Below are 12,763 nucleotides of genomic sequence, written 5' to 3'. Positions count from 1 at the left end.
TATGGCAGTATATATTCAGATGGCCGCTCTGGAACAGCACGACGTAAGTTTGATCGAAGAGCATGGAGCAATGTAGGAAATGCAGCTGTTAAAAGGCCAAATCTCAGGGGCGTGCGGTACCCAACTCTCATTCCCAAAAACACGCTATATACAAACCGAGCTATGCAAGTCATAAAACATCATCAAACCCCCCTCAACCATACATCGGCCGTCCAGCATAAGCCGGCGGCGGCGGAGGCGGCGTGTCCCAACCCCCTGGCCCTGATCTTGCTCCACTCATTACGGGCTGCGAACTCCCACCACTGCCACCATACCACCCATGCCCAGGGTTCTGCGCCATCTGCGGGTAAGGCTGCGGGCCTCGAGCCTGCCAGCCTGCCCAGCCGCCGGGTGGTGGGCGAGGCGGTTGTTGTTTGCGCATCTTGCGACGCTTGTAGCAGCTGCGGAGGCAGCCGAGGATAGAGAGGAGGAGGAGGCCGCCGACGGCGGAGGCGACGCCTATTACGACGGCCTTGTGGTCCTCAATCCACGATTTTACCTTTGAAAAGGGACCCCGTTAGCAGACGCCTTCGACAGGTATAAATGCCACGCTCAGAATGACTTACCTCTCCACCAAACGAAGTCCCCTTACACTGCCCATTCTGACAATGCCCGCCACCACCACACTCCGTCCCATCCAAGAAATTCTGCTGCAGACCATAGCACGTCCCATACCCAAACTCCGGGCTCGCGCAGCTGATCTGACACCCCTGGCTATCACAGGCATGCGTGTCGTTGTCTTGCGTATAGCTGCCCATGACCGTCTTACACTGCATGTCGCGACTCGTGCACTGTCCGGACGCGCACTGCAGCCCGTCACCACAGTCCTGACCATCTGGTGCCGTGTCATCAGCTGGGCAATCGCCCGAGTCGCCGGGACAGACTTCTTGCGGATCGCAGTCGCCGCCGCTGGCGCGGCAGACAGTGCCTTGGGATTTGAACTGGCATTGGTCGCAGCAGTCCTCGTTGGCGTCGTCGCAGACGGCGCCTTCCTTGAATGTACAAGTTTCGGGTTCGCAGCAGGAGTTGTCGCCGCAGCCCTCGGCACCACCGCAATCGCAGTCTTCACCGGGCTCGACGATACCGTTGCCACATTGTTGACCAGTGTAGGTTTGAATATTCCTATTGTCAGAGAGGCAGTCCGTGTTGACCGACTTGCGGCCGATAGCGCTGCAGATGTTGCCAATTGAGCAAGGGCTGAAGTCGGTGATGCCTTGAGATGTGGACGGGTTCATGATGTACTGCTCGCCGGCATCGCAAGTATTTTGGCTCAGAGGGCAGCACTGTTGCGAGTTGACGAAGTCCGCATCCGCGCAAGTTTGGGATGTGCAGTCGTGTACGGCGCCATATGTGTGGCCGGTCTCGTGGGCGATGATCTGCCACTCATTGGCGCCCTGGGTGCGGATGACAACGTTTGCTCCCGTAACGGTCTCAGACCCGCCGCCACCAGTCTGGCCATTCCCTGTCTGGCTATTGTTCGCGTTGTATGCAGTGTTGATACAAGCTTGTCCAAGCCATGCAAGGCCAACTGCAGAGCCAGTATTGCAGGTACTGAGCAAAGTCCAGTGACTGTTATCATCCTGCTGCGTGCCTCGCCACTCCGAGAAGTAGTTCAGTCGATCTTGAATATTCGCGCCGGAAGTACAAGGCTGGTTCCACATAGCAGTATTAGGTGGTGTGCCAGGACATTCCTCCGGTTGAATGGTGATGTTCTGCAGACCGAGCGAGATCTTGAATGAGTCCTCCCATACCGCCGAAGCAGTGTTCATCTGATTAATGACGTTCTCCCTCAGCGTCTGCGATGAGTTGAACGAGCCGGTATACGTGCAATCCGTCGCCACCCCGACCAACGCGACCTTGTTCGTCGTTGGACATCCCGTGCTGTCGCCGATGGTGCTCCGAAGGTTGACGCCACCACTGTTGCCACCAGTCGTGCTATCGATCTGACGCTTGCCGAAGAGGTGCGAGAAGTCCATCACCCCGTACGTCTTCTTCGGCGCCAGGCCCAACATGCCCCGATACACAGGATGCTCCGGATCCGTATTGAAAGTCAACCCATCCGCCTGACACGACGGCACCTCATTCACAGCCCGCCTCCTCAAATCATCATGCGGCAACCGCTCGCTCGGCAGGATATCAGAGTCCCTCCAAATCAACATATACTCCTCCCCATCATCCAGCTCATCCGCATACGGATCCTGCCAATGCTTCGTCCGCGCATAATTCGCCGAACTCTGAATATGATGGTGATCGCGATCCACCGCGAACGCCCCTTCGAAGAACGGCCTCTTCCCATCGTCCCTAACCAGCACCCGTGCCCATCCGACTCTTATCCACTCGTTCTGTCCAACGTTCGGCCGAGATATCCATGACGACCCCTTGAACACTTTATGCCCTAGCCTGTCCACATACTCCTTATGCGCCACCTGCCCGTCCGGTGCTAGATACGACACCGATGCATCGCCCGCGAGGATGTCGTGGTTCGGCTCGAGCTTGAACTTGACGTACAGGTCGTCGCGGATGTTGAAGGTGAGATCAAACTTGGACAGCGCCGTGACCCGGTGATTATGCGTGTGGATCGTCGCATTCTGTACTGTCGAGAGCGCTCCTATGGGATTCCGTATCCGCGAACTCGCTTCTGCTATGGGTGAGATTGCAGCAACGACGAGCGAGAGGAGTTGAAAGGGTAGCTGCATAGCCGCCTACAGAAGGCCGGCGAGGATGTAGGACTGCGTGGCGGGATGTCGGGGTCATGCAATGTTTGCGCTTTTGTAAATCGGATCTGTTGCCGGTATGTGTATAAGCAAAGCGAATGACTCCAAAAAGGGTTGCAGTATTAGAACGAGGGACTATGTATCATCGAAGAGTGTACGCAGTGCTCCATGTCAGCGCTGGGCGCATCGAGGCGCAAGTTGCCCAGCCAAGTCGCTCGTTGCCGCGATCCAGATCAGCTCCACCAACCATTCTTCAGCGGCGAAGCATTTGATGGAGATTAACGTTGACTGCGCGTGGCAACCGATGGAATCAACCATATCTATATCTAGCAGATTCGGACTTTCTTATATCGACTTCGCAACGATCGATGTCGACTTCCACGTTTACCTTGCGTAGATTTACCGACAACAAGAATGGCCACCTGACCTTGAGCCAAGCGCAAGCGCTTCTAGATTGCGTGGACGGCACAATAAGCAGAGAGCTCGCCACAGTCCAAGCAAATCGCAACGCAAACGTCGCACACGAGCTATCACCGCTCCATGGACATATGGACGCGGACGCGGACGCGGACGCGGACACTACTCAATCAACGACCTTCCCAGTACCTTTTCAAAAGTGTGAGGAACACAAATCTTGACATATTTCCAATTCGTGTCATACTACCATACCTTACTCCTAGATCCAATCAAACATCGCCATGGTATTCCGCCCTACTCCTTCTCCGCCGCCGAGTTCTTGCTCTCCTTGACCGTCTCAATAATCTTATCCACCACCGACGGGTCCGACAGCGTCGACGTGTCGCCCAGCTGGTCCTCCTCGCCCGCCAGAATCTTGCGCAGAATCCGTCGCATAATCTTGCCGGACCGCGTCTTGGGCAGGTCTGGGATGGCGAACACGGCCTTGGGTGCCGCGAAGGGGCCGATGGATTTGCGGACTTGCATGATCATGTCTTTGCGGAGCTTGTCGTTGATTTCGTTGCCTTCTTTGATCGAGACGAAAGCGTTGACGGCTTGGCCGGTCAGCTCGTCGTTGATGCCTACGACGGCCGCCTCGCCGACAGCGGGGTGCTCGATCAGCGCCGCTTCGATTTCTGCAGTCGACAGGCGATGTCCAGACACGTTCACGACGTCGTCCACGCGCCCACGGATCCAGTAGTAGCCCTCGTGATCCCGAGCAGCGCCGTCGCCGGTAAAGTAGTAGCCCTTATAGACGTTGAGGTACGTGTCCATGTATCTCTTGTGCGCACCCCAGACCGTGCGCGCCATGGACGGCCAGGCCTGCTTGAAGGCCAGCACGCCTTCGACGTCGTTGCCGCTGATCTCTTCGCCGGAGACGGGGTCGATGATGGCGGGTTCGATGCCGAAGAAGGGGAGGGTGGCGCTGCCAGGTTTGGTGGGCGTGAGGCCGCCCATGGGCGAGATGACGTGGGAGCCGGTTTCGGTTTGCCAGTATGTCTGCAAGCTATGTCAGTCTCTGCTTTTCGGAAGGTGCTTCAAGACGAGGTACTCACGTCTACAATATGTGCCTTCGTCTTGCCAACAATCTCATGGTACCACTTCCACACCTCAGCGGCGATGGGCTCACCAACAGAGCCAAGCACACGAAGGTTCTTCATCTCCTTCTTGACGTGGTGGTCGCCGGCTCTCTTCAACAGACGCAGAGCAGTGGGAGCAACATAGAACTGCGTCACATCGTGCTTTTCGCACACCTCCCAGTATCGGCTGAAGTCGGGGTAGGCGGGTGTGCCCTCGAACACGACAGTCGCAATACCGAGGAGCAGGGGCGCGTACACGACGTATGTGTGGCCAGTGATCCAACCCACATCACCACCGCAGAAGAAGCGGTCGGAGTCGTGGATGTCGAAAACGTACTTGCCAGTCGCGGCTGCACCCAACAGGTAGCCAGCGGTTGTATGCATGACACCCTTGGGCTTACCAGTCGAGCCAGAGGTGTAGAGCAAGAAGAGGGGATCCTCGGAGTTCATGCTGACAGGCGCAAAGTAGGCTGGCCACTTCTCCATCTCCTCGTGCCACCACAGATCTCGTCCTTCCGTCCATGGGATCTCGGCACCGGTACGCTTGTAGACAAGGCAGTTCGTGACGTCCGGGCACTGCTTAAGCGCCTCGTCCACGATCTTCTTGGTGCCAATGAGCTTGCCACCTCGCTTGCCCTCGTCTGTTGTAATCACGACCTTGGACTCGGCGTCGATGATGCGGTCCCGCAGAGAATCTGAGCTGAAACCAGCAAACACCACAGAGTGGACAGCGCCGATACGTGTGCAGGCCAAGAAGGCAATGAGAGCCTCGGGAATCATGGGCATGTAAAGCGCAACGGTGTCGCCCTTCCTGACGCCCATCTGCTGGAGAGTCCATGAGAGCTTCGACACTTCTCGGAGGAGCTCCTGGTAAGTAATTGTCCGGCCCTCGCCCTGCTCATCCGCCTCGTAGATAATCGCTGGCTTGTCTGGGGTTTTGGCCGCGTGTCGATCAATGCAGTTGTAGGAGGCATTGAGCCTGCCCTCTAAGAACCATGCGGTGTCGCCGCCAGCGAGCGAACCAGTTCGCACGGTGGAAAAGTCTTTCTCCCAGGTCAGAAGCTCGCGAGCCAAGTTGCCCCAGAACTTGTCTGGTTCTGAAATCGACTCCTTGTACATCTGCTTGTAGTGGTCGAGGTCCTTGAGATGCGGCTCCTTCGGGTGGTTTCTGCCGGCAGTGTTAATACCAATGGAAAGCTCAACTGAGACATGGCGGCACTCACGGTCTGTAGTGCTCTGGCACATTGTACGTTTCTGCGTGATGTGACTCTGGGATGCCCTCTTTGGGCTGCTCCATCTTTCCGTCTTTCTCCACGGTCTCAGCCATCCTGCCTGATTTCGCGCTTCTAGCAGTTGGGGTTTAGTAGAGTCGTTATTGTCTTTGTAGCTTCAAAAAGCTGTACGAATCGAGTCTTGCAGTATCTACAGTAAACAGCGACCCGCAGAACGAAGAAATGTAGACAGATCGTCGGCGCAGTGGAGCTCCCACAGCTCTTATTCAATTCGGTTCCTGGCGCGTGCTAAGGTCGTGCAGGAAACGCCCGAGGTGGGTTGAGCAATCGGTTAAAGGGGACCGGAGTTCTGGAAGATCACACACGCTCTGGATGTGCTTCTTCTTCTTGTGGCTTGAGGATAGATTTGGAAGAAGTTGCAGGAGGGAAGAAGATTCAAGAATGCACTTACCGTGGACCCGAGCTGCTTTGTAGCTACGGCTGCCTTTTGATGCGCTGCCATTGCTTCTCCAAAGGGAAATCGTCATACTTTGGCAAGGCGATGTACGGACTGAGGGGCAGGTGAGGGGAGGTCAGACGGAGTGGTCTCGGCGAGCGATTCCGCTTTTAGTGATGGCTGCCAGCGTTGGTGCCCGTTCGTCCGTCCGGCAGCAGCTCCAGCGCGGTCGTCTTCAAAACATCGACTGCCATTGGTGTCGCATGTGCACCATGCCGTCAGCCCAGGTAGTGCCTCGTGCTGCCGAGACTTTCCGCGGGTAGTGTTGTGCGAAGGCAGAGGCTGGGCATATACATTCATCTGTTGTGTCCGTTGGTGATCGAAGATCACGCGAGCGCGTCTGGAAGCGGCTGCTAAGCGGGTCAGGCCAGGGCGAAGAGCTACCGGCAGTTTATCCAAGCGGCGCAGCCTCATTAGCTGCATGTCAATATCAAGAAATGTTAATGGCTGCCGTCCATTGGGTGCGAGTCCAAGGGTGACGACGGGACTGTTGATGTTACTGTTGTTGAAGTAGAATGCTCGAAGATGGGATGACTGAGGAGATAGAGATAGAGTTCGCGGTTGCTCCCGTCCCGTGCTCCAATGGCCAAGTCCGAGTGCCTTGTTTGTGCGACTGCGACTACCCGTCGAGCTCGTGGTTTAAGACATATACCAAGAGTCGGGAGACGTGAATGACCGTACGAGCCATTGTGCAGGTGCATAGGCCGTCGCGAAGAGATGGAGTGAATACGACGAACAATCCCGAAGTGCCGCCGCGCTGGCCTTCACATTCCACAGCTGCACCCCGACACCCAGCAATTCTGGTTACTACAATGCGGCACGAGCGATGACACCGATGCTCAGAAGCTGGCACTATCCGCGCATACCCTGGCATAGCAAGAGGCGTGCGCTGCATCCAGGATGAACCACCACCAAGCGCTGCGATTGACACCATCCAACTCGCCCTTCTTCAAAGCATCTACACCGAGGTCGCCCACCAAGTTACGCTCGGAAGAATCGGGTCTCCGGCTGAAGAAGGTCATTGGGACGACCACAGCTTCGGCCAATGGCTTCGACTTTGAGCCGTCCACCAGGCAGTTTGCCTACACAGCTGGTGCTACGGCGGTAGTCTGTACAGTCGAGGAGGACTTGACGGTCAAGCAACGGTTCTTCAGAGCGCGACCCACGAGCGGGGCAGGCTCGAGGGAGGTCAACGGCCATGGCCCCATATCACCAACACCGACAGAGGCACGAAATCGGGTGCTTGGCGGCATTCGAGACGGCATGAATGGCTCGCCATTGGGCGCATCAGCAAGAGACTGGTCGGATTCGCCAGGCGGCAAGAGTGCAACTGCCAAAGACCGGGTGAAAGCGGCGACTTCTGTTGCACTGAGTCCGAACGGCAAATGGGTGGCAATGGGCGAGACAGGCTACAAGCCTAGAATCTTGATCTTTGCCAACAAGAGCGAGTCGAGCGAATCGCCCGTGTGCGCACTTTCTGAGCATACGTTTGGGGTGCATGCGCTCGCCTTCAGCCCAAACTCGAGATATCTTGCTTCTCTTGGCACGGTCAACGACGGATTTCTCTACATCTGGACCATTGACGACCGCACGGGAGCCGCATCTTTGCATTCAAGCAACAAATGCACCGTTTTCATCAATCGTATGATCTGGGTTGGCCAGACCTTGGTCACTGTTGGACTGAGATTCGTAAAGTGCTGGAGGCCGGCTGACGATGTTACGACTGACCGTCCTGACTCCGACTCGACCAGCAATACTGGCACGCCCAGATCGAAAGCAACCGATTTCGGGAACAGCATTCTCGGTTCGAGGCATAGAGTTCTTCCTGGAAAGAACAGCCTTCTAGGCGACATGATCGACGCGAATTTCGTGACGGCGTTGGCTCTGACTGATGACAAGGCCATCGTGTGCGCCGATTCTGGGGAGATATGCACGCTCAGTGACTGTCATAACGCGCAGACGCTTACTGCTACAGCTCAGGTTGACTTCCGCATTACCGCAGCTTCGATCAATGATTCTGGCTATCTTTGTGTGGCCGGACCAGCAGGGAAGAGGAAAGACTTCAGCTTGGAAGATCTAGGATCACCCTCGAAGGCCAAAGCGGATCGAAGGCAAACCATTTCACCATTCAAGCTCAGCTATTCTAGCGCGCTTGCGACCACAGCCTTTGCTCCCCTTGGCGATGTCATCGTTGAGCTGGACTCTAGGCGTAACATTCGTCTCTCGAGACCAGACGACCAGCAAGATGGCAACGAAAGTACCTCTCACCAGCTCGCGGCGCACAATGAGACTGTACTGGCTGTGCGAAACTTTGGCTCTGATGTCATGCCAAGTGCAGCTTTTCTCACGGCATCCGTGAATGGCTCAATACGCCTATGGGCCCAAGACGGCGAGCACGTTGCAGAGCTATCCGTACCGGTTGAGACGTCTTCTGCCATGTACGATGTAACGAACGAGCTCAAGTCGATTACCGCGCTGTCTAACGGTAGACACATTGCCGCTGGCGACAAGTACGGCACGCTCAGCCTTCTGGAGGTCTCTTCTCGAACGGTGACATGTCAAGTTCGATCGCATACAGCAGATGTCGTGGACATCGCCAGTTTCGAGCGTGTTGGAAAGCAGCTTATTGCTTCAGCGAGTAGAGATCGGACCATCCAGCTATTTGAATACTGCGAGGGTCGTCTGGATCTCCTACAAACCCTTGAAGAGCATGCGGCTGCAGTCTCCGGTCTTCTTGCCACTCAGGAAGGCAATCTTCTACTGTCCTGCTCCACAGATCGATCAGTGGTTGTCCGTGAGGCTGTCAGTCGAGTCAACGATCCCGATTCTGTCGCTTACACTATCCTGCGCACCATCAGCTTGAAGTCCTCGCCTACGTCCATGTGCCTCAAGCCGGACAGCGATGAGATCCTGGTGTCCACGGTCGACCGTACCATTAGCGCCTTCAATTGCCAAAGTGGGCGAGCTGGCTTCAGCTTCAAATGCTCAGATGGCGATGGAGGAGAGGCGGCGGTTATGTCGAAGGTCACGTATGCACCTTCGCTCAATGGCAACCCGATCATTGTGGGCGTGTCCAGTAGTGATAAGTCTGTGCGACTGTACTCGGAGTACGGCTCCCTTCTGGCACGGGACTGGGGCCACACCGAAGGCATCACGGACGTGTGCCTGCTTATGGGTAAAGAAGGCGACGGAGCAACAGAGCAGTCGACCCAGGCACAGCTTATCACCGTGGCGGCCGACTCGACAGTCTTTATTTGGGACACTTGTTCACCTGCCCCCAAGCGTAGCCCCGAGCATTCGGAAACGAACGGCACGACGGAGACACCATCCCCCAACAAGCTCTCCACCCCCATCGGACCACCTCTTCGCAAGGTCTTATCCTTCAGCGAGCTCTCCGGCTTCAAACGCGGACGATCCGTCGACGATGGCATCCAAGCCTCACCATCCGTCGAACGTCCAGCACAGCCTCCACCCTCCCCACCGCGGCTCAAGAAGAAAACCTCCCGCATAACAATGGCCCAGCCACCGAAACTAGAACCACCCTTCAACAAATCCTCCTTTGGCGGGCACAAACGGCGTAGTAGCCTACGGAAGCGCTCGCCATCCCCACCAAGCCCACGCGGCACAGTCAGAAAAGAAGTCACCCGCAAACCATCCCTCGGCATGTCCCTACGCTCCAAAAGCAGCGAAAACGTCCTCACCACCGCCTCAGCCGGCACCTCCACCGGCTTCGGCAGCCTCAACGCCTCCACCGAGTCCGTCTGCCGCACCCTCCGCGCTTACAGGAAGAAACTCGCCACTTCCTCGTCTTCCTCCACAGACAACATTACCCCCGAAACCCTCCGCGAGCTCGAGAAAGAACTCAAGCTCACCGCCCGCGTCGTCGGCGAGAAATCGCACGGTAAAAGTGGGGTCGATGAGGCGATGATGGCGAGGTTGCTGGATCAGGCGAGTGATCGGATTGTGAGTCGGTTGGATGAGAGGATTAAGGAGAAGGTGGAGAGTGAGGTGAGGAGAAGCAGTGAGGCGTCGCCTTTGGGTGGGAGTTTCGGGCACGTGCAGCATGAGTCTATTGCTGAGGAGGAGGCGGTGGAGGCGGTGGAGGCGGTTGCTGGGGCGTTGGAGAAGGTCGAGTTGAGGGAGGGGTAGGGTGGGGGAGGGAGGCGTTTGGGGAGTTGAACGGGTTGCATGGGCTTAGGTTGGAGGTTTTGGTCTTGAGAGATACCCTTGTTTCAGTGAATGTTGGCGTTTTGAGAGGGACGTAGAAGGTAGTGACTATTTGTCAAGCCTGGCAGCCAGGGCTAGAGTACACGGTGTAGTTTCTCAACATCTATCGTACAATGGCTCTATGCAACACCATGCTCGCCGCCACGCCATCGCAGCTCTTGGTAAAGAGGAGACTGTACAATGCTGCGCGCCACTCCAAAATGCTCAAATCATGCACCCACCGAAACGAACCACTCCATCACCTCTTGCGTATTCGATCAACCATTCCTTACCACCCCAACCTTCGGCGGTCGTATCACCCTCCCATTCAACGTGAACCCTTTCTGCTGCGTGTGGAAAACAACCCCATCCGTCTTCCCCGGCTGCGGCGCCTGGAACACCGCCTCATGCCTATTCGGATCGAACTTCTCCTCCTCCACACTCGGGTCCACCCTCTCCAGCCCATGCTTCTTGAGCGTCTGCATCAGGATCGTCTCGGTCATCTTCAAGCCCGAGTGCAGGTTCAGCAGGTCCTGGTTCTCGGCGGTGAGTTTGTCGGCGGGCACGTTGGAGAGCGCACGGTCGAGGTTGTCGATGCTTTCGAGTAGGTCTTTGGAGAAGCGCTGCAGGGCGAAGTCTTTGGCCGCTTGGACTTCGCGCCGAGTTTGCTCTTGGAGGTTGCGGTAGTCGGCTACTTGGCGGCGGTATTTGTCCTGGTGGGCGCGTTAGTATATCATTAAAGCAAGTGAGATTGGTGGATGTGGTGCATACAGTCACGTCGAGAACCTCCTTCTTCTTCGCCTCCAGCTCCTTTTGCACGGGATCCTCCGTTGTGGCCTTGTCTTGCGTTGCCTCCTCCGCCTTCATCTGCTCTTTGCCTGCTCCATCTGATGACTTTTCACCCTGCTTGCCTTCCGCCGCCTCCTGCGCTGAAGCATACTGTCTCCGCTGCTGTATTCGTTGCGATATGGGTGGCGCGAATGACCGGATGGCGGAGGATGAGGTAGAGAAGGGGGTTTGCGGTTGTTGGAGTCTAAGGCATTGTCGCTGCTGTCGCGCGATGGTTTGTAAGGATCGCGATAGTCGTTGTTGGATCATGGCGGCAATCTAAGTGTTTTGGAGGGGTGCGTGGGTATTGTAGATGGATGGCAAGAAGTTCTATAAAATTCATGAGATGGACGAGTCGAGCTCGGACGTCACCATCGCTAAAGTTTCGCCGCATCGCGGGTTTTCCCGAGCATATGAGTTGGTCGCGTGGCAAGATGCTCTTTTCATAGTATCCATTTCTATACCTTACATACGCCGCGGGAAGAGTCGTGATCCATCATAACGCTCAGAACGCCCGCTCAATGCCATTGCACTCGCTTCAACCCGTGGAAACTTCCCTAGTCCTCCACCTCCTCCCGCCAACGAGCAGCCTGGTCGTCTAACCATGTGTTCGACTTGTTCCGGTTGCCTTCGATGTGTGAAGCGAGGCGAGAGTCCTTGTTCAGCCTCTCAACCTCGTTGTGTAGACTGTCCGTCTCTCCAGCATCCTCAAGGTCCCTGTAGCCGATTGCTGCTCGTGGCCTGCGATTAGTCGGACTGCTCTGCGAGCTAGTGCTATCAGTCGGTAGCCTGACTTGAGATGGAAGCCATCTTGATCCTGAGGACGGTGCTAGCACGATGACGACCTTCTCGACCGATTAGCCAATACACTCCACTTTGCATATCTTCATCGATAGCCATACCTTCCACACAAACACCATCAACGGCACCACCAACAGCATAATCGCCACCTTCCTCTCCTCCCCTCTCCAGGGATCCGCGCAACTCCTTCCCCTCTCCTCATACCTCACCACACACGCATTAGCGTCATGCCCAGCATCCACAAACGGCCACGCCATATCCTTGACACTCGCATACCCACAGCACTGAAATGCATCCTGTATCCGTCTCACACACGCCGCGTCCTTCTTACGAAACAACTTCTCCCACGTCTCCCTCAACGCGCAATCCAAAGACCCTGGAGGCGAGATATGCGTGCCCGCTAACGTAGCGAGCACGCTCTCGTAGACAAGGAAGAAGGCGATGACGATCTGGAAGATGCGGGAGGTTTGCAGCTGGCCTTTGGCAGCGAGGCCTTCGTTGATGGCGAGGACGATTTCGAGCGCGATGCCGGCGAGGGGTGGGAGGGCGATTGCGAGGGCGGAGATGACGTCGGGGATGGGGAGGGAGTAGGTGTGGGAGCTGCGGAGGGCGTAGGCGGCGAGGATGGTTGGGATGAGGAGGTACTGGGTGGGTTTAGCTTGGTTGTTGTGATCGTGGCGGGTTGAGCAGACGTACGACAACGCTGATAGCAGTCACGATCTGTTTCCGCGTGAAAGCCATATCGAGTCCTCGATCTTTGTCGTGCTTCACATGCTCATGCTCTTCTGTATTCAGTGTAGGTAGAGAAGCAAAGAAAGAAGCACTCCTACTCCCTCCTGCTAGGATCGTCCTACACCATCACCAATCCTTAGTATCGTACACGCCTCCGATCAGTTATAGTAGCGGGGTACA

The 12,763-nt window shown here is 56.2% G+C and overlaps 5 protein-coding genes across 5 annotated transcripts; 1 reads left to right on the top strand and 4 right to left on the bottom strand.

Annotated features, from left to right (window-relative positions):
- Window positions 1-193: 193 nt before the first annotated feature.
- On the bottom strand, window positions 194-2,735 carry LTR77_000206 (uncharacterized protein; the record flags this gene model as incomplete). The annotated part of the gene is made up of 2 exons (XM_064797473.1): window positions 194-538; window positions 606-2,735. The coding sequence occupies 2 exons, from the start codon at window positions 2,733-2,735 to the stop codon at window positions 194-196; spliced, it is 2,475 nt and encodes an 824-aa protein (XP_064663707.1).
- A 729-nt stretch (window positions 2,736-3,464) lies between these two features.
- Window positions 3,465-5,615, bottom strand: ACS2 (acetyl-coenzyme A synthetase 2; the record flags this gene model as incomplete). Its single annotated transcript, XM_064797472.1, has 3 exons — window positions 3,465-4,208; window positions 4,265-5,456; window positions 5,512-5,615. The coding sequence occupies 3 exons, from the start codon at window positions 5,613-5,615 to the stop codon at window positions 3,465-3,467; spliced, it is 2,040 nt and encodes a 679-aa protein (XP_064663706.1).
- A 1,301-nt stretch (window positions 5,616-6,916) lies between these two features.
- On the top strand, window positions 6,917-10,165 carry LTR77_000204 (uncharacterized protein; the record flags this gene model as incomplete). The annotated part of the gene is made up of 1 exon (XM_064797471.1): window positions 6,917-10,165. One exon carries the CDS (start codon window positions 6,917-6,919, stop codon window positions 10,163-10,165), a length of 3,249 nt encoding a protein of 1,082 aa, XP_064663705.1.
- Window positions 10,166-10,500: 335 nt separating this feature from the next.
- Window positions 10,501-11,320, bottom strand: mge1 (GrpE, mitochondrial; the record flags this gene model as incomplete). Its single annotated transcript, XM_064797470.1, has 2 exons — window positions 10,501-10,935; window positions 10,994-11,320. 2 exons carry the CDS (start codon window positions 11,318-11,320, stop codon window positions 10,501-10,503), a joined length of 762 nt encoding a protein of 253 aa, XP_064663704.1.
- Window positions 11,321-11,907: 587 nt separating this feature from the next.
- LTR77_000202 (uncharacterized protein) lies at window positions 11,908-12,592 on the bottom strand (the record flags this gene model as incomplete). Its single annotated transcript, XM_064797469.1, has 2 exons — window positions 11,908-12,495; window positions 12,548-12,592. 2 exons carry the CDS (start codon window positions 12,590-12,592, stop codon window positions 11,908-11,910), a joined length of 633 nt encoding a protein of 210 aa, XP_064663703.1.
- Window positions 12,593-12,763: the final 171 nt, after the last annotated feature.

This window comes from Saxophila tyrrhenica, assembly GCF_035928015.1.
Source record: "Saxophila tyrrhenica strain CCFEE 5935 chromosome Unknown scaffold_1, whole genome shotgun sequence".
Classification (NCBI taxonomy): Eukaryota; Fungi; Ascomycota; class Dothideomycetes; order Mycosphaerellales; family Extremaceae; genus Saxophila; species Saxophila tyrrhenica.
Note: the sequence above shows the minus strand (reverse complement) of the source record. Positions and strands in the feature narration are given on the sequence as shown.